Below are 22,242 nucleotides of genomic sequence, written 5' to 3'. Positions count from 1 at the left end.
ACCTATACAATTTATCGGGTGAATGTGTAAATACCATAAAGACAGCACTGGCAGTCACAAATAAAGCCAGCTCACCAAAACTGTGCCACCCTTTCTTGTCGGAATAACTGAAATATATTGATAAGGAGTGTCACTCCAATTTTCTTTTCGCTGGTGGAAAGCACCTATGACCTTGGTTTGAGCTCACAATGGTCTGATGAAATGAAAAGAGAAAAACAATCAATCCTGCAACACAAAACTTTGCACTCATGTTGCTTAATGAGACATTGAACTATCAAACAGAAGAAAATGTTTAAAAATTTGATTATTTACTCCTTGGGGCCTCTCAACAGTCAACATGGGCTATCATTCACCCCTGTCCTCTGTTCATGCCTTCCTCCCACATTCTTTGATGTCATGCAGGATGACCGTATCTACGTTCTTTGTGAAAATAATTAATGATTGTCTTCTGCAATGGAGAACTCCAATTCCCTTGGGTGAAGAAATTTCCCTTGTTCTCAGTTCTGATTGTATGACTCCATGTCCTGATGCTGCACTTCCCATTTCTGAGCATTCCAATGATTAGATGCATCTGCCCTGTACTCATCTATTTGGCTTCTGTGAAATTCTCTTCTTATTTGTCAATAGTCTGGATCCCCTGTCATTCTTCAATAGTCTGATTTTTTTTTAAATAGACATTCAGCATGGTAACAGGCCATTTCGGCCCACGCGGTCGTGCCACCAAATTAACCTACAACCCCCGGTACATTTTGAATGATGGGAGGAAACCCAAGCCCCTGGGCAAAACCTATGCAGGTATGAAAACATACAAACTCTGTACAGACAGCACAGGATTCGAACCCTGGTTCCGATCACTGCCGCTACAAGGCATTGCGCTAACCGCTAACACACATTCTCTCTTCATGCATCAGTACCTGGACTGAAAGAATGTATCTCCTTCGATAAAAAGATAGTAACTGCACACAAAGTGGAGACTCAGGAAGGGCCTGTACATATGCAATAAGACAACTATGCTTCAATACTTAAATCCTGGTGCAATCGACGCCAGTGACCCATTTGTCTTCCTGAGTGCTTGCTGCATCTGAACTCTTGCTTTCAGTGAGTGTAGCAGGAGGGCAACGGTATTTCACTGCACTTTCCCATCTCCATTCTTTCTGTTTCAGGAGTGGATTTGCCGACTTGAAGCGTCCTTGGATGCAGCCAGGTCCATCAACAGGCTACACGAGTTGCTGCCTCAAGAAGACAGCCAACATCTTGGTCACAACCTCTTCCCATTGAAGCCTGAATTGTACAAAAACAATTTCTTTCCAATGGCCGTCACACTCTCAAACCTCTCATTTTTGCACTAATCAAGGACTGCAGTGACATCAGAAAATAATTGTCTGTTACTTTCTTTTTGCACTAGGATTAACTGTGAATATTTATTATCATAATTTTTTGCATTTATTGTCTCTTTAATTCAATTAAGTAGACTATTGGCTTTTATTTGCAGTTTTGTTCCACAAAGTACATGTTCAGTGACAGCAAGTAAAAATTTTGTGCATTGTACATACTTCAATGTTTATGTCAAGAAGTTCATGCACATCATACAAAACACACACACACACACACACACACATACACACACACACACACACACACACACACACACACACACACACACACACACACACACACACACACACATAAATAAAAATATATAAATCAGAAAAAAAACAGTGATCAGCTGCATTCTGACACTAGGCTTTGTTGCACTCATCACAACAGATCAACCAGAGGAAGGCCAATTATTTCCGCTCTGTGTTCCTTATCTATCAGCCAATTTGCCATCCATGCCAATTTATAATCCCATGCACTCCATTACTGCGCAAACATCTACACAATTTTATCTTAAATATATTTAATGAGACAACCACCACCCAGGGCAGCGAATTCCACAGATTCACTACTCTCAGGGAGATGCAGTTTCTCCTTTCCTCTCTCTTAAACCTACTCCTGTGAATCTAGAGGCTATGTTCCTTTATTCTGATCTCTCCTGTCACTGGGAACAACCTTCCTGCATCTATGTTATCTATTCCTTAATTTTATATGTATATCTCTGCCTTCATCCATCTAAACTCCTAGGAATGTTACTGAATCTTTCCATGTAAGATCATCCCCTCATTTTCGAAATCAACCTGGTGGACCTCTTCTGCTCTGCATCCAATGCCAGCAGATCATTATTCAAGTAGGGAGAGCGGAATTGAATGCAGTACTTCAGATGCAGCCTCAGCCAGTACCATGTACAGTTGCAGTAGAACCCCAAGCGACAAAGACCAACGACCCATTTGTCTTATTGATTACCTGCTATACCAGCAAACTGTTTCCATTCATGCACAAGCACCTTCAGATCTCTCTGCACAGCAGCGTGCTGCATTTTCTTTTAACCATTTAAATCTTCGACCAACCAACTATTTTTCTTTCCAAAGAGGAAAACCTTCACTGAGACTGTACTCCAGAACTTGAAATTCATCACCATCTCTTGAAAAACAGCCAGCAAAATCCCAGGTCATTATCTTCCACAAACTTCAGCAGTGAGAAGCTAGGTAGTTTTTTTTTCCATCAAAATAATATTCAATGTTTTAATTTTGTAATTAACCTGATATACATATGCAGATGATATCATAATCAAATGCTTTCCGAATGATAGAGTAGCTTCATCCTTCAAAATTAATACAAAAAATAATGTAAAAGTTTTGATCCATTGTGGGAAATCTATTTTCTAATTAACCTAATTTTTAATGTAAATATGACCTAATTACCATAATTAATGTCGTCATTAACTGCATAATGAATGCACCAACTGTATTTCTTGCAGATAAGTATTTTTTGAGTTATGGGAAAAGTCTATTTGTAATTAACCTTACATGTAAATGTAAATTTGATTTAATTAGCATATTTTGCAACATTCTCTTTGGCACATTCATTATTTTTGCTTTGTTCATATGTCCACAATTCACTGAGGTAAAATTTGAAAATTATAACCTTTAATGAGTTCCTCAGTTCTATTGCTTGCTTTGTGGCTGAAATCTTTCCCTTGTTGTCTTCTTCCGACATTGATGTGGGGAGACTGGACGCGATAGCAGATGTGAATGTAAAGCCTCCTTGCATCAGAAAAGCCTTAAAGCAGGCTGTCCCCTGCTGCAAGGGCTGATCAGAGTCTGGGGAGAGTCCCCCTCGTACAGACACAAAACCAAAGACGGGCTCCTTCTTCTTCCAGGCTTAAAAGGAATGAAAAATTCCAAAGGTTTCAAAGTTCAAGATTCTCCTTATTGTCACACAATACATAAAAAATGCAATGTACATGATCTACTTCAACGAACATCTGTAATCAAACAAAGAGTTTCCCTGAACATGGCCCAGTGCCCCTAACAATAGGAGAAAGAGAAGTGAAAGAGAGTCCCTTCACAGATACTAAGTGTCTGTGGATTTACCTCCAGTGCTCTTGAAGCCTCTGCAGCCACACACACTCCTGTTCAAACCACTGCTAGCACGAGCTCCAGATTTTAACCTCCACTACAAGCAGGGAGCCTTCAGCACCTGGGGACACTCAGGAGCCCTTCTTTCCCTCAGCACCCTCTAGAATCCTGTTTCTGCCACTTGGTTCCCATGAACCAGTCTCCAGCAGTATACAGCCTGGTGTGAGAACTTCGACCCTAAGTCGCCAACAGCCTGCGCCTGTGTGGTCCCTACTGGTCTGCTGCCGTGGTTTCCATCCTTTAGGGTCATCCCCTAGTCTTCTCCTTCTCAATGGGAGGTACTCTCCCCATTTCTGCTGCTCCCTTGGAGTCTGCAACCCCTTGTGCTACACTGTCCAGCACAGGTGCTGCAATCTTGGACATAGACTTCTGTGGTTGCAGGATTTTTTTTAAAAGTTAGTTCCTTTAACAGACCCTGTACAAAGCTGTGGACATTAGTACCGGGCAGTAGGGCCCTGTGGAGCAGTGCTCTGTCTCTGCTCTCCATTCTCCTGGGTCCGGACTAGTGGCATCACCACCATTACATCTGCTCGACCAGCGCCATCATCTTTTTCAATTTCCTTGAAGAATGCTCATGTTGTGCTCAATGCCCATGTTCAACCAAGCAGAGATGTGCCTCAATCACAGATTTGTTTCTGACCATGTCGCAATCAAAATTGATTCTAAATCCTCATATTCCAAAAATTGATAAAAGTCAACTTGACTCAGGAGTTAAACAAGAAATTGTGCATATGCTGGGGACGAGTGCAAAGCACAAACATAGTAGTGAAACTCAGACGATCACGCAGCATCCAGAGGAAGTCAAATGTGTGATAGTTCTTTTTATTGTAAAAATTGAAGCTGCAACAAACTAGTCTACAGCTCCTTCTAGTGGTCAGGAGGATCACAAGCACTCTATCACTACATCCCCTTTCTTGATTTGTTTACTCTAACAGTGTGACACACTAATATAGTATTCTTTCAATTTAAATTTCAACACAAATGTAAACACAACATCAGCAGCACAAACATTTTAAGTGTGCAGTTCTTTTTCCTTTAGAGATTCAGTCTGTCAGATTCTTTAATACTGCATATGGATCTTCTTGACACAGGTACTCATGTCAGCTCTATTGATTCTCTACTGTCTTGTACAGATAGTGTTTTCTCTGTTGCTGTACAGGCTGGATCTTCTGCATTTGTCTGTTTCTGCAGTGTCTCCCCTGTTCTGACCGTGTGGGATCTGGGATTTACTTCCTCCAGAGCAGTGGTCTTTTTGTCTCAAGTGTTGGAATCTCTGAGTTTCTGTGTCATGTTGTGCCAGTGGCCCTAAGCTTCTTGCTGACTTGTCATAGCTTGCTTTTTGTCTCCATTGCAGATGCCTTTGTTTCCATTCGACATCTTCAACATCTCTGTTTTTGTTTGGGTCTGCAGAGAAGGGGAATGTGGTGCATTGCTCATGTCCCATCAGAATCTCAGTAGGTGACATGCCATGTTCAAGGGGTGAAGCTCTGTAACTCAGTAGAGCTAGATAGGGATCTGAGCCAATGTCTAGTGCTTTCTTGAGAAGCTGTTTAACTATGTGAACTCCTTTCTCTGCTTTACCATTTGACTGTGGATGCAGAGGACTTGAAGTCACAGGTCACAAATCATACTCTTCTGCAAAGTTCTGGAATTCTCTATGACTGGAGTGTGGTCCAGTGTCACTGTGGACAATTTGAGGAATTCCACACCTTGCAAGGATCTACTTCATATATTTGATCACACAAGCAGCAGGCACTTAGGATGCAGCACAATGTCTGGATAGTTCGATAGATAATCAATAACCAGTAAGTAATTCTTTCCATCCATGTGGAACAGATCAGCCCCAACTTTCTGCCATGGTTCTGCTGGTAAATCAATTACCATCATGGGTTCTTTTGGCTGCTTTGTGTGGCATATCATCACAGTTCCAGCTAAAGTAACCTTTGTCTCTTGCAGCAACCTCCCTCTCACTTTCTTATCAATAACCACAAACACAATTTGATCATGGATCATTGAAACTTGCAGTGATCCAAAATTGTATGTTCTTGCCTTTAATTTCATGTCTGTTAATAAAGTATCAAAGCTCTCTCCCTGCAGCTGCATACGTGAGCAAAACACAGATCTCTCAAATGTTTCATTTTTCTTTACAGAAAAGTGTTCATCAAATATCTCAATAACCTTGTCAAACAAAACCAGGTCATCTGCCTCGGCAAAAACAAGCATGTTGAAAACTTCTAGTGCTTGAGGTCCCACCACAATAAGTAGCAGGTACAGCATAAATCTTTGCTTAAACAACTTCCACTCATGGCCAACATTTCCAGTCCAACTCAGAGCACTTCCCTGCTGCTATTGACTGATTCTCATTCTGCACACTCCTGGCGTTTCTTCCACTCCTGGTACCATGTACAGTCTTGGTATCGTGTGATGTTTCTTTTTATTGTAAGAAAGAAACTTGAGGTTTTTTTACAACAACTATATTTTATTAGCTATGAACTCAAGACCGAGTGGAGGCATCCATCTATCTTGAATCCAATCAAAGCTGCAACAAACTAGTCTATGACTCCCTCTAGTGGTTGGGAGGATCACTAGCACTCTATTACTACAAAAGGAAACCAACATTTCAGGCCTCTGTCCTTCATAAAGCGTAAAAGAAGAAATAAGCAGGTGACCGAATGAAAGGTGATAGGTAGGGGAGGAGGGAACAGAAATGAGCAGGGATATCGGGATGTAAACAAGTCAGTAATCAAAATGGGAACTAATTCCCTTTTGTAAAGAATGGAAAAAGTGCATCATTACTTTCATCAACACACTCCTTTTAAATGGTGATAAGACCAGATTTAAATCTGTGCACTTAAGAATGAGAATTGCTCAATAATTTTGAGCATACCTCCTGCAGGTTGGGATATTATCCAGTTTGTCACTGAAAGCTCTCATAAACTTCTACAGATGTACCGTGGAGAACATTCTGGCTGGTTGCATCCCTGCCTGATATGGAGGCGCCAACTCTCAAGACAAGAATAAACTCCAGAGGGTTGTTAACTCAGGCACCAGACTTCACTCCATCGAGGTCATCTATATGAGGTGGCATCATAAAATAAGCAGCTTCCATCCCTAAAGACCCCCACCACCCAGGCCACGCCCTCTTCATTCTGGTACCACCGGGGAAAAGGTACAGGAGCCTAAAGACGAGCACTCAGCGGCACAAGGTCAGCTTCTTCCCCATCGCCATCAGAGTCCTGAATTTCACTGAGCCAAAGCCACTGCTTTACATTTCGTGCACTGTTACTTTATTCTTTGATATAATGTTGTAACATGGTTGACTTATGTATATTTTCACTGTGATGCTACTGCAAAACACTGACTTTCATGACAGTAAATACTGAATCTGATTCTGATTCTAATACTGAAGTCCAAATTCATATAATTTCTACACTGGCTTCTCTGGAATTCTGTTCTCAGCAGAAATGTGGAAGAGGTTTAGGGACCACATGTGTGGGGTCCCGGGTAGGTTTGTCCCACTGAGAATGGGAAAAGGTGGTAGGGTAAAGGAGCCATGGTTGACAAAAGAAGTGGGACTGGTAGTCAGGCAGAAGAGGGAATCATACACAAGGTTTAGGAAGCAAAAGCCAGGAAGGGCTCTTCAGAATTATGTGGTAGCTTGAAAGGAGAGTGACAAGCAATGGAAGAGAGTGAGAAGGCGGGCATGAGTAGACCTTGTCAAGTTGGATTATGGAAAAATCCAAGGTGTTCGACGAGTACGAGAAGAACAAAAGGACAACTGAAGTGAGGATAGGGCCATTTAAGGATAAAAGGGGGAAGACGTGCCAGGGTGCAGAGAAAGGATGGGAATGCTTTGTTTCAACATTCACTGGAGAGAAGGACCTTGGTGAATGTAAGGTTAAGGTGCTGAAGTATGTCGAGGTTAAGAAAGAGAAAGTACTGGATCTTCTTAAAAACTTTCAGATAGAAAGCAATCAGATCAAATGTAAGATAGCACATGTTGACATAATGGTTAGTGTACTAGTGATCGGGATCAAGGTTTGAATCCCATGCTGTCTGTAAAGAGTTTGTATGTTCTCCTCGTTTCTGCATGGGTTTTGCCTGGGTGCTCTGGTTTCCTCCCACCTTTCGAAAAGTACCAGGGGTTGTAGGTTAATAGGGTGTAAATTGGGCAGCATGGACATGTGGACTGAAATGGGTGTTGCTGGGCTGTATATCTAAAACAAAATTACAGGAAGCGAGGGAAGTTAATGCTGGAGCATTAGTGGAGATCTTTGCATTCTCCCCAGCCTCAGGAGAGGCACAGGAGGACTGGAGAAATAAAAAAATTAGTCCCATTGTTTAAGAAAGGTAAGAAGGAAAATCCTAGGAATTGTAGACCAGTGAGTCCCACGTCAGTAGTCCGCAAACTATTGGAGAGGATTCGAAGGGACAGGATTCATGTGCATGAGAGAAGCATCATCTTCTCATGGCTAGTCAACATGGCTTTGTGTGGGGCAGGTCAAAGTGACAAAGGAAATTGATGAAGGTAATGAGGTGTATCTGGGTTATAGTAAGGTGTTTGACAAAGTTCCCCATGGTAGGCTCCTTCAGAAAGTAATTAAGCATGTGATCCATGGAACCTTGCCTCCTTGTGTTCAGAAATGGCTTGCCTGCACAATGCAGAGGGTGCAAGTAGATGGAACATATTCTGTCTGGAGGTCAATGACTAGCATTGTTCTGCAGGGATCTGTTCTGGGGGCCCTGCTCTGTAATATTCATAAGTAATGCATGAAGAAGGGGAGGGGCAGTTTAGTTAGTTTGCAGATGATGCAAAGATTGGAGGTGCTGTGGATAGTGTAGGAGGTTGACATAGGTGACAACAGAATGTAGATAGGATTCAGAGTTGGACGGAGAAGTGGCAGATTGAGTTCAATCTCCATAAATGTGATGTAATTTTAAAGGTCAAACATAAAAATGAAGTATGTGGTTAATGGCAGGATTCTTAACAGTGTAGATGAACAGAGGGATCTTGGGCTTCTGGTCCATAGAACCATTAGGATTGCCTTGCAAGTTGATAGGGTGGTTTGGAAGATGGACAATGTGTTGGCCTTCATTAGTCAGGGATTAAGTTCAAGAGTCAAGATGTAATGTTGCAGATCAATAAAACTGTATTTTGTACAGTTCTGGTCACCGCAATACAGGAAGGATGAAGAAGCTTTCAAGAGGGTGCAGAGGCAAGTTCTATAATCCAGTGTTACGAGTCCAGAGGACCCCAAACCCCAGCAGCAATAGATATGCACCACGACAAAGGGTTCCTTAAACAAAAGTTGCTTTTAATTATCTTTGAACATAAAAATAGAAACAAACTTTAAATTATCTCTATTGACTCACTTAACCCCCTTCTAATTCTAAGCACACATGTGTGTAATGTGTGTGTAAGTTCAGAAATGTTCTTTGGTTCACAATCCAATTTCACTGGTTGCAGGCAATTCTGATACTGTGCACAGAAGTTGACATTAATAAAGTTCACCAGGCTTTGGTACTTAACAGGTAAATGGTTACCACTCAGAAGGGTTCTTATTGGTTTTCAGAGAGAGTTTTTCTTGTTTCAGGTCACCACAGAGTTTCTTTCTGTTCCACTTATTCCAAGGTAATCAATGTACAGCCAGCTCTCTCCTTTGACCAGGCCGTCTTCCAAAGCTTGCCAGCTTGTCCCTCTGGAACCGATGCCTGTGTCTCTCCTCTCTGAGCCAAGCCTGTTTTTTTCCTCTCTCCCTGCAAAGATCACATGACCTTCCAGACAGAGCTGCTACTGCCTGTTGTTATATTTGTTGCCTTTTACAAATAACAGTCCATCATGAGTCTGAGCCCTCTTGTAAAAATTCTGTGTTTTAAAGTGTTTGTGTCTGACCTGCGCTAACAATTTTTTCCCAATTTATCTCCCAAACACCTTTCTATACTCTGTCACACCAGGATGTTGCCTGGATTAGAGAACATGAAGCAAGATTATCAATCTAGGGCTTTTCTCTTTGGAGTGACAAAGGGTAAGAGGTGATTTTACAGAGGTACAGTACATAAGACTATGAGAGGCATAGCCAACACCTACATCTTGAGGCAACAAAAAAAAAATAACCAGAGGACATCCATTTCAGGTGAGTGGAGGAAGGTTTAAGGAGATGTTAGAGGTAAGTGTTTTACATAGAGAGGGGTGGATGCCTTTAATGTATTGACACAATATTGTGGGCTGAAGGGCTTACATTGTGTCGTTCTATTCTCTGTACTCAGGACGTTTCAGGTAGTCTGGCAAAGAGGCGAATCCCAAAGTATTAATGCATCATATCAGAAAAATTAGGAAAATATGGAGGTTAAAGGCAAGGTAGGAATAGGACAGGGCATGAGGACAATCTGATCGGACAGACTTTTACTTCAACCGTGGTGTCTGCAGAGCTTCATGTTTTATAGTATGGCAGAGGGCCACTCCGGCCCTTGAAACCTGTGCTGCCCAATTACTCCCAATTAACCTGCCAACCCCATATATTTTGGAGGGTGGAAGGAAACCAGAACATATGGAGAAATCTACACAGGTTACGGGGAGAACATACAAACTCCTTACAAACAGCACCAGGTTCTAACATGGGTTGCTAGCACTGCATTCCTCTCCATGGTAACCATGTTGCCATTTTGTAGCCAGAATAGAACCATGGTTGAGAGATGGGCAGGGTTGGCAGCTCCATGTTCCAGGGTACAGATGCCTCTGGGATCATCAAGGTGGAGTTTAGAGAGGTGAATGAGCACAACTAATTAAGGGGAATAATAACAGCTGTGTGTAATAGAGCATAAAACAGCACAAGAACAGGCCCTTTGGCCCATACTCTTTGTGGTGACCATGATCCTTCCTGTAATGCAATGGGAACTGAACACAATAATCAAGATGTGTTCTAACCACATTTTATACAGCTGCATATTGACTCATCTACCTAAGACTCAATGAATGACTGATGAAGCCCAGTGTCCTGTGTGGAGTTAAACAAGAAAGTCCTCAGATGCTGAGGTCACATGTAATACCTAAACATGCTGGAGAAACTGAGCAGGTCATTCACCATCCAATGTGTTGTGCTTGGGCTTTGTGACTCTTAAATATTTTGGGATTATGTTCACCTCAAGCAAATGAAAATAATCAGGCATATGAATCTCCAGATCTGCTACCTATTTTCATGAATTTAAAATAGCTGTTATATCCTGTCTGAGGTTATAATTCTGGAGATGCAGAATCAATTTCAGTAGCGAAGCCGAACAAGACTGTTTGCAGTCACTGGGATCAAGTGCAATATGCAAACATGCTGGAGGTCATGCAGCATCCAAAGGCAGTTACCTGATGAAAGGCCCAAGCCCAACATGTTACTTTTTGCTTCCTGTGGATGGTGCGTGACCAGCTGAGTTTCTCCAGCATGTTTGAATATTGCAAGTTTTCACTAGGCCTTCTTTCCGAGCCTTTCTACTTGTGTTGCCAATTTCTGGGATGCATGAACATTTGTATGTCAATGCTTCTTTTATTCTCCCATCCACTGTATATTTTGCTCTCACATTTAACCTCCCAACGTGCAACACCTCACACTCATTTGGATTAAACTGCACCTGCCTTTTCCCCACTCACATTTATAACTGATCCATATCCGGAGGAATCGTTTGACAACCTTCCTCGCTGTTCACAATTCGGCCAATCTTTGTCTGCAAACTTACATATTAACCCAGCTGATTTCTTACCTGCAGGAAGACGGATTTCTTGCACACAGCCATTAGACTCCTGTACTGCTGTGCGCACATTGAGGTTTTGCAAAAACAAATCCTTCTCTCTGTGCCAGCTGTACACGACAATAAACTTCAACTTGAACATGCATTTTTGTCACAAACATCAGAGGTCCCAGGCTGGATCCCTGTGCAACATCACGAGGTTACAGAATGCCGGTCAGAATAATGCGCCCCACCACTCCCCTCTATCTTCGAGTGAAAAAGCCAATTTTGAATCCAATCTCCAAAGACCCCATGTGCCTTAATCTTCTGAATCAGTTGAATGTTTCATTGAAGTCCTCAGACAACATCCACTGCCCCACCCTCATCAAGTACAAACTAGAGATTACACTTTCCTTAATCTAATATATCCTAATTTCAAAATATCATCTTCCAAAAGCGTGAGCTACAAAATTTCAAATTTTGATCTCTTTAAAATCCAACAAATTGAACTCTGTGGCTGTTACTTTATATAGCTTTAATTCATTGATAAAGAAGATAAACATTTTGCACAGCTTCGCATTAAGACTTTCGTAGTGATGAATAACAAAGCATTTACCGTATAAAAGAGATATAAAAAGTATATGAAGATATAAATAATATAAAAGGCTTTTTAAAAAGATACACAAATTTTAGAGATATACAATTCAAAGAAAAATTTCTCGTACTCACGCATCCTTCACATCTTGTAGAATGGAAGAGCAAGCCGATAGCCTGGGCAGATATTACAATATATTACATCATAGTCACTATGGTAACACTACAAACAATAGGTTTCTTAAAGAGACAGGCACAAAATTAACTAAGAGCCAAAAACACAAGGTTTTAATGTTTACACCCACCCTGATGATCCTGAAGCCACAGCTCTGCCTGGCACAATTATAAATGATTGCTGCATTTAAAAGAAAACCTGAAAAATGTAGTTTATCAAAAATAAATATCACTTGCTATTGGAAGGTTCACTGGGAAAAGGAGAGAAATCCATTCCATACCCAAACCAAGAACAGCGGTGACCTCATCCCACATGGCCTGTAACATGAAAAAATATGGACGATCACACAGCTCACCTCCTGCCACCGGATTGCTGAAAGTAGGCCTCAAAAAAGGAATAAATCTGCCATCCTCATTAGGTTTAATCTCTTCATAACCTCCCCAATAACGTCCTTGATTTTTGTGGCCTGGAACATTGAACTGGAACAGTCCTTTCAATTAAATTAAACTAAATCTGCAAGCCATCTCTCCAGGTGGCTCTTTTGTGCGGTCGAGAATATCCTGAACTGCGAGGATGTGTGAATCAGGTATCAGTGTTTCATTAGTGCTATTATCTAAAATGGATGGAATGTAAAAATCAATATTTCAGTAAAGCCTGCTCTGAGATAAATTAAAAGATATATAATTGTGTGGGGACACATGCAGTCGTCACAAAATTTAGAGCTCAAATGCTGCATTCCTGGAGAATGAACACCTCTTTTTGTCCAGCAGTGCACAAGTAAGAGAGAATTTGAAGTCTTAATTTGGTGAGCAGTAATTTGGGGCAGACAAATTGCAATGTGGGATTAACCCATATCATTACCAATGCAAACAGCAAGGAAATTCTATGCTCAACTGTAGCGGTCGGGACAGGAGATTAGTATGAGCAATGAGCACTAATATGGTACAACAGATCACAATTCAGCAGTGCATGTGGATGAACATTTGGATCTGCCTGCTGTCAACACATCTGGTTGGCATTACTGACGAGGCACTGGGCTCAAATCACCACAAAACTCTGCACATGCAGATTGGACATAACTATAGCATCAGAAAACTATGCAGCAACAATACATTTTGTATACTTGGCGCCAACTCCAGAACACAGAACTAACCCACACATTGATGAAACTTCATTGATTGATTTGGGAGCCTTTCCAGTGCATGAAATTAGTTCCATATTCTGCAATTCCCTGTTAATAAAACTAGGCTTTGTGTTCATAAACATTAGAATTATAAGCTTAACAATTTACAAGCAGGGTTTAAAATGTCCGATTTACGAACAACCTGTAGTTACAAACTGACAAGCTGATCAGAGGGAGAAAGACGTCTACTTCCAATTAAAGCGGAGCGCTTCCAATTAAAGCGGAGCGCTTGCTGCCAGTGATATAGAGATATAGTGATGTAACATTCTAGTAATAAAGTATTACATTTATATGACTAAATTCACTGGTCCTCAGCTTCCCTCATTGGAGTATAAACAGGAGTAAGAAGTTGGGGAAAATTCGATTGCCAGGTGGCCGGTGACACCACACATGGCCTGGGCAAAGCAATGGGTAGGTAACAGGATGAGCAGGCCGGTGGAGGGGAGGGGAGAAGAAGCAGCAGCAATGTGCACCATCCTGATGACTCCGGAGCCATCACGGCTCGGCACTGGGACACTGCTCAGCGCGCAAAATGGCAGCCAGCCTAAAAGTGCGATTGCGGCACTGAGGAAGGGGGGTCCGTGGAGTGGGGAGGGAGCAGGCAGCGAGTAGAGAGTGAAGGAGCCGAATGAGGATTGGAAGGAGTGAAGATGTTGAAGGGCTGTGGGGTACCTGTACTGTAGTCATCATCTTCTCCTGTAAGTGATACTTTCTTTCTTCTTTCTTTGGCTTGGCTTCGCGGACGAAGATTTATGGAGGGGGTAAAAAAGTCCACGTCAGCTGCAGGCTCGTTTGTGGCTGACCAGTCCGATGCGGGACAGGCAGACACGATTGCAGCGGTTGCAAGGGAAAATTGGTTGGTTGGGGTTGGGTGTTGGGTTTTTCCTCCTTTGCCTTTTGTCAGTGAGGTGGGCTCTGCGGTCTTCTTCAAAGGAGGCTGCTGCCCGCCAAACTGTGAGGCGCCAAGATGCACGGTTTGAGGTGTTATCAGCCCACTGGCGGTGGTCAATGTGGCAGGCACCAAGAGATTTCTTTAGGCAGTCCTTGTACCTTTTCTTTGGTGCACCTCTGTCACGGTGGCCAGTGGAGAGCTCGCCATATAATACGATCTTGGGAAGGCGATGGTCCTCCATTCTGGAGACGTGACCCATCCAGCGCAGCTGGATCTTCAGCAGCGTGGACTCGATGCTGTCGACCTCTGCCATCTCGAGTACCTCGACGTTAGGGGTGTGAGCGCTCCAATGGATGTTGAGGATGGAGCGGAGACAACGCTGGTGGAAGCGTTCTAGGAGCCGTAGGTGGTGCCGGTAGAGGACCCATGATTCGGAGCCGAACAGGAGTGTGGGTATGACAACGGCTCTGTATACGCTTATCTTTGTGAGGTATTTCAGTTGGTTGTTTTTCCAGACTCTTTTGTGTAGTCTTCCAAAGGCGCTATTTGCCTTGGCGAGTCTGTTGTCTATCTCATTTCTTATGACCATTATGACCATTATTATGTACAGCATTACCTGTGTTATTACTATCTACTGTATTATTGTGTTTTAAATGTTTTAGTGTATTTTATAAGGACCGTATGTACCTATTCCATACAAATTGGAATTAAAGACAGACCTAGGTAATGGAACTCGGGGACTGCCTGTATGTTAATGATACAACATATTGTTCATATCACCTCATCTGAGTAACTTAATGCTCCTTATTCTCCTCTCCAGCCATCTTGCATTTATACTATTTCTTTACTTCTTAAAACATCCCAAAGCTGGCAAAGAGCACTGCTCAGTCGAAGAAACAATTTAGCTCTTGGATGTAGGCTTGAAGGGGGATCAAACTAGAAATATAAATTTGGGCATGACTGGCGTTAAGTTTGCCCAGACGAAGACATGACTATTCATGAGGAGGCAAACAAAATCATGCAATAGCCAGGACAGGAGGGATAAAAAAAAACAGTTCTCAATCATTGTAGGGTCTGGATAAATGACAGACATTGGGCACAAAGCTAAATTCAAGGGATTTCCTTTCCTCAGCCAGGTTGGGAAGCCAATTAAAATCAGTGTAAGGCAACATAATATAACCATTCCAATGTTTGTGAGACCCTGCTCTGAAGAATTGGTTACCAATGAGCTGTTGTCACCCATGTCCCTCTCAGGATTTTTATTTCGGGGAGGTGTTCAGCTTAAGTTTGTTATTACCTGACTACAGTAGGACCAGACAAAACAGTGTTTCTCTGGCCCATTCCATCAAATTGTAGGTTTTTTTTCCAAGACCTTGGTCAAAACATCATCAAATTCATAACAAAATAATCATGAAATGTCATTAAAAAACATCAAGAAATGGCATTTAAAAAAATATAAGCAATTCAAATGTACTTTAGATTATTAGCCCTTTAAACACTCACACACACAAACTCACTCTCACACACACACACAAAATCACTCACTCTCTCTCACACACACACACACACACGCACAAAATCACTCTCTCACACACACACACACAAAATCACTCTCACACACACAAACACAAAATTACTCTCACACACACACACACAAAATCACTCTCACACACACAAACACAAAATCACTCTCACACGCAAACACAAAATCACTCTCTCACACACACACACACACAAAATCACTCTCACTCACACACACACACATACACAAAATCACTTTTTCTCACACACACACACACACACACACACACACACAAAATCACTCTCTCTCACTTCTTTGGCTTGGTTTCGCGGATGAAGATTTATGGAAGGGTAATGTCCATGTCAGCTGCAGGCTCGTTTGTGGCTGACAAGTCCGATGTGGGACAGGCAGACACGGTTGCAGCGGTTGCAGGTGAAAATTGGTTGGTCAGGGTTGGGTGTTGGGTTTTTCCTCCTTTGTCTTTTGTCAGTGAGGTGGGCTCTGCGGTCTTCTTCAAAGGAGGTTGCTGCCCGCCGAACTGTGAGGCGCCAAGATGCACGGTTTGTGGCGATATCAGCCCACTGGCGATGGTCAATGTGGCAGTCACCAAGAGACACAAAATCACTCTCACACACACACAAACACACAAAATTACTCTCTCACACACACACACAAAATCACTCTCACACACACACACACACACACACACACACACACACACACACACAAAACACACACGCACACCCCAAAACACCCCCCCCCAAAACACACACACCCATGCACACCCCTTCACACCTTTCCAACTGTATTATTCTTGAAAAGGTAAAGTTATAGTAAATTCTGGGGTGAAAAAATAAATACTTCAGGGCTTTCTCTGTCCCTGATCTTCTGCTGATCAATACGAGAAGAAATGACACTGTTCGATAGATTTGAGAGATAGTGAAGATATTTCACTGTAGACAAGCAACCAAGGCAAATTAAAAGGGACAGCTTGGTTTTTACCCTGCTGGGAGTGACCTTCAGTCAGCTGTTGGCCCTGGCAGGAGTGTCACACCTAAGTATACGAGCACACTTTCAGTAAAGAATAATTAAAATCACGCCAGCAGAGACACCGCACTCAATATGTCAAATTTTAAAAGGTCCACATGTTCGAGTAACAATTAAAATTATTTTTATAGTTAAAGGAAAATTTATTTGGTGATATATAAACAGGACTTGCAATAGAAGGAGGGATATCTGTTCATGCCCAAACCAAGCCCAGGGTGACCACATCCTACATGACTTGCAGGAGATTTTATGAAAATAATATGGAAGATCACATTGCTCACCTCTTCCCAGCCTAACTCAAAGAGTGTTATCCAAAGAGCCATTGCCCTTCAGGGATGAAATCTGCCATCTTCACTGGATTTAACCAATTTGTGACCCCCAGAAATGTCATTGATTTTTTTTTAAGTGGCCAGGCAAACAGATCAAAGGAGCAACATACAGAAGTCAGCAGACACCATGTTCGAAGTAAAAACACAATGCTTGAGAAACTCAGTGGACCTTACATAGCAAAGATACATAACCGATGTTTTGGGCTTGAGCCCTTATCAAATAGATCAAAGATCTTTGAACAATCATTGAAAATTGCACAGAAACAGTCCTCTAAATTAAAATTCAACTCAGTCTCATCTGCCCGAAATATGGTTCATGTCCTTCCATTCCCTGCATCTTCATGTGTCTATCTGGAAATGTTGCAAAATGGGTCTTCTTGCACTAGAACATCTGGTAACCCGTTCCTGGCACCCACCACTCTCTATGTAAAAATAAGTTACCCCACACATCAACTTTAAACTCTCACCTCTCACCTGGATATCTCTGGTGTTTGACATTTTTATCCTGGGTTAGTAGACTCCAACAATATCTCCGAAGATCCAGAGAAAATAACCCAAGTTTCTCCATCCTCCCTTTAAGCTGAAATCACTCAGTTGTTCCCAAGAAGAAAAAATAAATAAACCTGACAGATCACTTGACATTAACTCAGCAATCAAGTTTCAGATATGACAAAGTCAGGATCAACCAATTAGCCTTGAAATGTCCTAAAACCTCAAATCTGTGATAGTTTCTAATTTGGGAACATAGTCAATAGCTATGAATCAATAGGAACATAGGCACATAGGAACAGAGGAAGTAGGAACAGGAGTTGGCCAGAAATGGCCCATCGAGCCTGCTCCACCATTCAATATGATCATGGCTGATCTAATTTATCACGTAACTCCACCTACCTGCCTTCTCCCCATATCTCCTAATTCCTCTATCATGTAAAAATTTATCTAACTGAATTTTAAATATGTTGAATGAAGCAGCCTCAACCACTTCCCTGGTTAGAGAATTCCAAACATTCACTACTCTCTGGGAAAAACTATTTTTCCTCATCTCTGTCCTAAATCTACTCCCCCGAATCTTGAGACTGTGTCCTCACGTTTTACTTTCCCCGGCCAGCTCAAAAACCTTCCTACATCTATCCTATCCATACCCTTCATAATCCTATATGTTTCTATAAGATCTCCTCTCATTCTTCTGAACTTGAGTGAATACAATCCTAGATGATTTAATCTTTCATCATAAGTCAACCCCTTCATCCCAGGGATCAACCTAGTAAACCTCCTCTGGACCGTCTCCAAAGCCAGTATATCCTTCCAACCACAGTACTGGACACAGTACTCCAGGTGCGGTCTCACCAGTACCTTATACAGTTGCGACATTACCTCCCTGCTCCTGAATTCAATTCCTCTACCGATGAAGGCCAACATGCCATTTGCCTTCTTAATAACCTGCTGCACCTGCAACCTAACATTTTGCGATTCATGCACAAGCACTCCCAAGTCCCTCTGCACAACAGCCTGCTGTAGTTTTTCACCCTTTAAATAATATTCAGCTCTTTTATTTTTCTTACCAAAATGGATAACCTCATACTTACAAACATTGTACTCCATCTGCCAGATCTTTGTCCACACATACAGCTTAACTATATCCCTCTGCAGACTCTCCACATCCTCATTACAATTTGCTCTTCCACTCAATTTGGTGTCATCCGCAAACTTGGCTACACCACATTTTGTCCCCTCCTCCAAGTCATCAATGTAAACGATGAACAATTGTGGGCCTAACACTGACCCCTGCGGCACCCCACTTACCACTCTCTGCCAACCTGAAAAACTCCCATTTATCCCGACTCTCTGCCTCCTGTTTGACAACCAATTTTCAATCCAGGCCAATATACTTCCTCGGACTCCACTTTCCTGTAACTTACTGATGTCTCTTGTGCGGCACCTTATCAAACGCTTTCTAGAAATCCAAATATACATCAACCTGTTCCCCTCTATCCATTATATCCTCAAAGAATCCTAACAATTTTCTCAAACAAGATCTTCCCTTTCTAAAACCATGCTGCATCTGCCTGATTGAACCCTTACGTTCCAAAAGTTTCACTATTTCATCTTTAGTGACGGCTTCAAGCATTTTTCCAACCACAGACGTCAAGCTAATTGACTGATAATTTCCAGTCTTCTGCCTACATCCCTTCTTAAAAAGTGGCGTGACATTTGCTGTCTTCCAGTCTGCCGGGACCTGCCCAGAATCCAAGGGATTTTGGTATATGACTACCAATGCATCAACTACAACTTCTGCCATTTCCTTCAGAACCCTTGGATGCATATCATCAGGACCAGGTAATTTGTCTGGCTTTAGTCCCATTAGTTTCTCCATCACTACTTCCTTTGTAACAACTATTTTATCAAGGCCCTCCCCAACATTCACATCCTTAACTCCGCATTTGGGCATGCTGGACATGTCTTCCACCGTGAAGACTGACACAAAATATTTGTTTAATGCCTCGGCCATTTCCTCATTTTTTGCTACCAGTTTTCCTTTCTCATCCTCCACGGGTCCTATGTTAACTCTGGCCACCCTCTTCCATTTTATATATGTATAAAATTTTTTGCTTTCTGTTTTTATATTTTGTGCCAATTTACTTTCATAATCCTTTTTCCCATTTCTTATTACCTGCTTTGTAACCCCTTGTTGTCTCTTAAAGTTTTCCCAATCTTCCAGTTTCCCACTGCTCTTTGCAGCTTTGTACACCTGCGCCTTCAATTTTATACTCTCCTTTATTTCCTTTGTTAACCACGGTTGATTTTTCCTTCTCTTGCTGCCCTTTTTCCTGACTGGAATATATTTTTGTTGAGCATTACAAAATATTTCTTTGAAAATCTTCCACTTTTCCTCAACTGTTTCATCAATTAGCCTGTGCTCCCAGTCCAATCTGCCCAATTCCTCCCTCATCCTATGGTAGTCACCCCTGTTTAAGCATAATATATTTCCCCTTCCATCTGAATGAGAAATTCAATCATATTATGATCGCTATTTCCCAGATGGTCTCTGACTATTACATCATTTACTCTACCTATCTCATTGCACAACACTAGATCCAGGAGAGCATTTTCTCTTGTGGGTTCCTTAACATGCTGCTCAAGAAAGCTATCATAGATGCATTCTATGAAGTCCTCTTCCAGACTCCCACGACCAACTTGATTTTCCCAATCTATGTGGAAGTTAAAGTCCCGTATGACGACTGCCGTATCATTATTACATGCCTCACTTATCTCTCTATTTATTTCCTGTGCCACTAAACTATTGTTATTTAGTGGGCGATAGATAACACCCACCAATATTTTTTTCCCTTTGTTATTCTTTATCTCTACCCAAATGGACTCAACATTATGCTCTTTAGATCTTATATTATTCCTCACTACTGCCTGGAACTCATCTTTGATTAAGAGTGCAACTCCACCTCCCTTACCATCCTGTCTATCTCTTTGCACCACCTGATACCCTTGAAAGTTTAATTCCCATTTAGGGTCACCTTGTAGCCATGTTTCCGTGATGGCTACCAAATCATAGGCATGGGTACCGATTTGCGCCTCAAGTTCACTAACCTTATTTCTAATACTGCGGGCATTCAGATAAAGTGCCCTTATGCTCTTTGTCCTTTTAATATCTAGTGACTTCTGTAACCTTTTCTTTTGATTTTTCTGCCCACTGTTGTTCTTTGTAATTTTATTAACACTATCATTGACCCGAAAACTCACTGCATCATCTGATTTTTTACTTTCTCCTCTCAACATTACTTTTCCTATTTTACTTTTCCTGGCAATTACTTTATCTTCCCTACCCTTTTTCCTATCACTCTGGTTCCCATACCCCTGCCAAATTAGTTTAAACCTTGCCCCACTACTGTACCAAACATACTTGCCAAAAAATGTTGACATCTTTTGGATTTAGGTGCAACACGTCCCTCTTGTAAAGATCATGCCTTCCCCAAAAGAGATCCCAATGATCCAAGAAGCCAAATCCTTGCCTTGTACACCAGCACCTCAGCCACACATTCATTTTCCTTATCCTTACATTCTTTTCATCACTTGCATTTGGAACAGGTAGTAATCCCGAGATCACCACCCTAGCGTTCCTGTCTTTCAGCTTTCGTCCCAGCTCACTGTAATCCCTTTTCATTACCTCCTCCCTTTTCTTGTCAATGTCATTTGCACCCACATGTACCAAGTCATCAGGCTGCTCTCCCTCTCCTCTCAGAATATTTTGGACCCGATTTGTGATATCTCGTACCCTTGCACCAGAGAGGCAGCACACCATGCGGGTATACTTATCTGGCTCACAGAACCTCCTGTCCGTACCCCTGACAATGGAGTCCCCAATAACTACTGCATTTCTCCTTTTCCTTTTCTTTTGCACCACTCTGCCATTGACCTGGTGCCTGTGGCCATCTTCTTTCTGGTCATCTCCCTCAACAGAATCCAACACAACATAACTGTTGCTGAGTGGGATAGTCACTGGTGTGCTCTCTGTTTTTCTCGCTTTTTTCTTTCCCCCCCCTGATGGTTTCCCACTTACCTGACACGGGTTCTGGAGTATTTATCGCCCAGAAAGTTGAGTCAATTAACTCCTCACTCTCCCTTACAAGCTGCAGGTCATCAATCTGCAACTCCATATCCCTAATTCGCTCCCTTAGTAACTGCATCTCGGTACACCTGGTGCAGATGTGGCCATTTGGGAGGGTGGAGGTCACCCACTGTTCCCACATCTGACACCCAGTACAGAGCACTAACCCTATTGGCATGACTCTGAATATGAAGGCAAATAACTCAGCTTACCTTTGCTCCTTGCCTGATTTCGCCGAAGCCTGATAAGCCAAAGCCAGGAAGTCTCACTCCTTCACTGCTCCACTCCTCGCTGGCCGCTCCCTCCCCTTTCACTCCTTTTATTGGCCCCTTGACCAATTAACCCTGTCACTTTCAGCAAGCTCCTCCTCCACTGATTCACAGCCCAACTCTCTCCAAGCTCCTCCTCTGACTCCCAGCTGAATCAAGTAGGCCCAAGCCCCGGTAAGGCCCCGACTTTAATAGCTTACCTTCTCCTCACTTTCAGCAAGCACCTCCTCCTCTGACTCACTTTCAGCAAGCTCCTCCTCCTCTGACTCACAGCCCGACTCTCTCCAAGCTCCTCCTCCGATTCCCAGCCGAACCAAGTAGGCCCAAGCCCCGGTAAGCCCCTCAACTTTAATAGCTTACCTTCTCCTCACTTTCAGCA

General features: G+C 42.3%; 1 protein-coding gene across 11 annotated transcripts in view; it reads right to left on the bottom strand.

Moving 5' to 3' along the window:
- LOC138738963 (limbic system-associated membrane protein-like) overlaps positions 1-22,242 on the bottom strand; it is a 1,544,776-nt gene that overhangs the window by 810,610 nt on the left and 711,924 nt on the right. For 8 of the 11 annotated variants that reach the window (XM_069890213.1, XM_069890212.1, XM_069890209.1 and 5 more), the window contains one exon: positions 11,961-12,002. The exons of 1 other annotated variant lie outside the window; for it this stretch is intronic. In XM_069890213.1, coding sequence (XP_069746314.1) covers positions 11,961-12,002 — 42 coding nt within the window. Of the gene's footprint in view, positions 1-11,956; positions 12,003-22,242 lie in introns of all 11 variants that reach the window. 2 more of the 11 variants (XM_069890218.1, XM_069890219.1) reach the window with 1 other exon arrangement.

This window comes from Narcine bancroftii, chromosome 7 (genome assembly GCF_036971445.1).
Source record: "Narcine bancroftii isolate sNarBan1 chromosome 7, sNarBan1.hap1, whole genome shotgun sequence".
Lineage (NCBI taxonomy): Eukaryota > Metazoa > Chordata > Chondrichthyes > Torpediniformes > Narcinidae > Narcine > Narcine bancroftii.
This window is presented reverse-complemented; position numbering and strand designations above follow the sequence as displayed.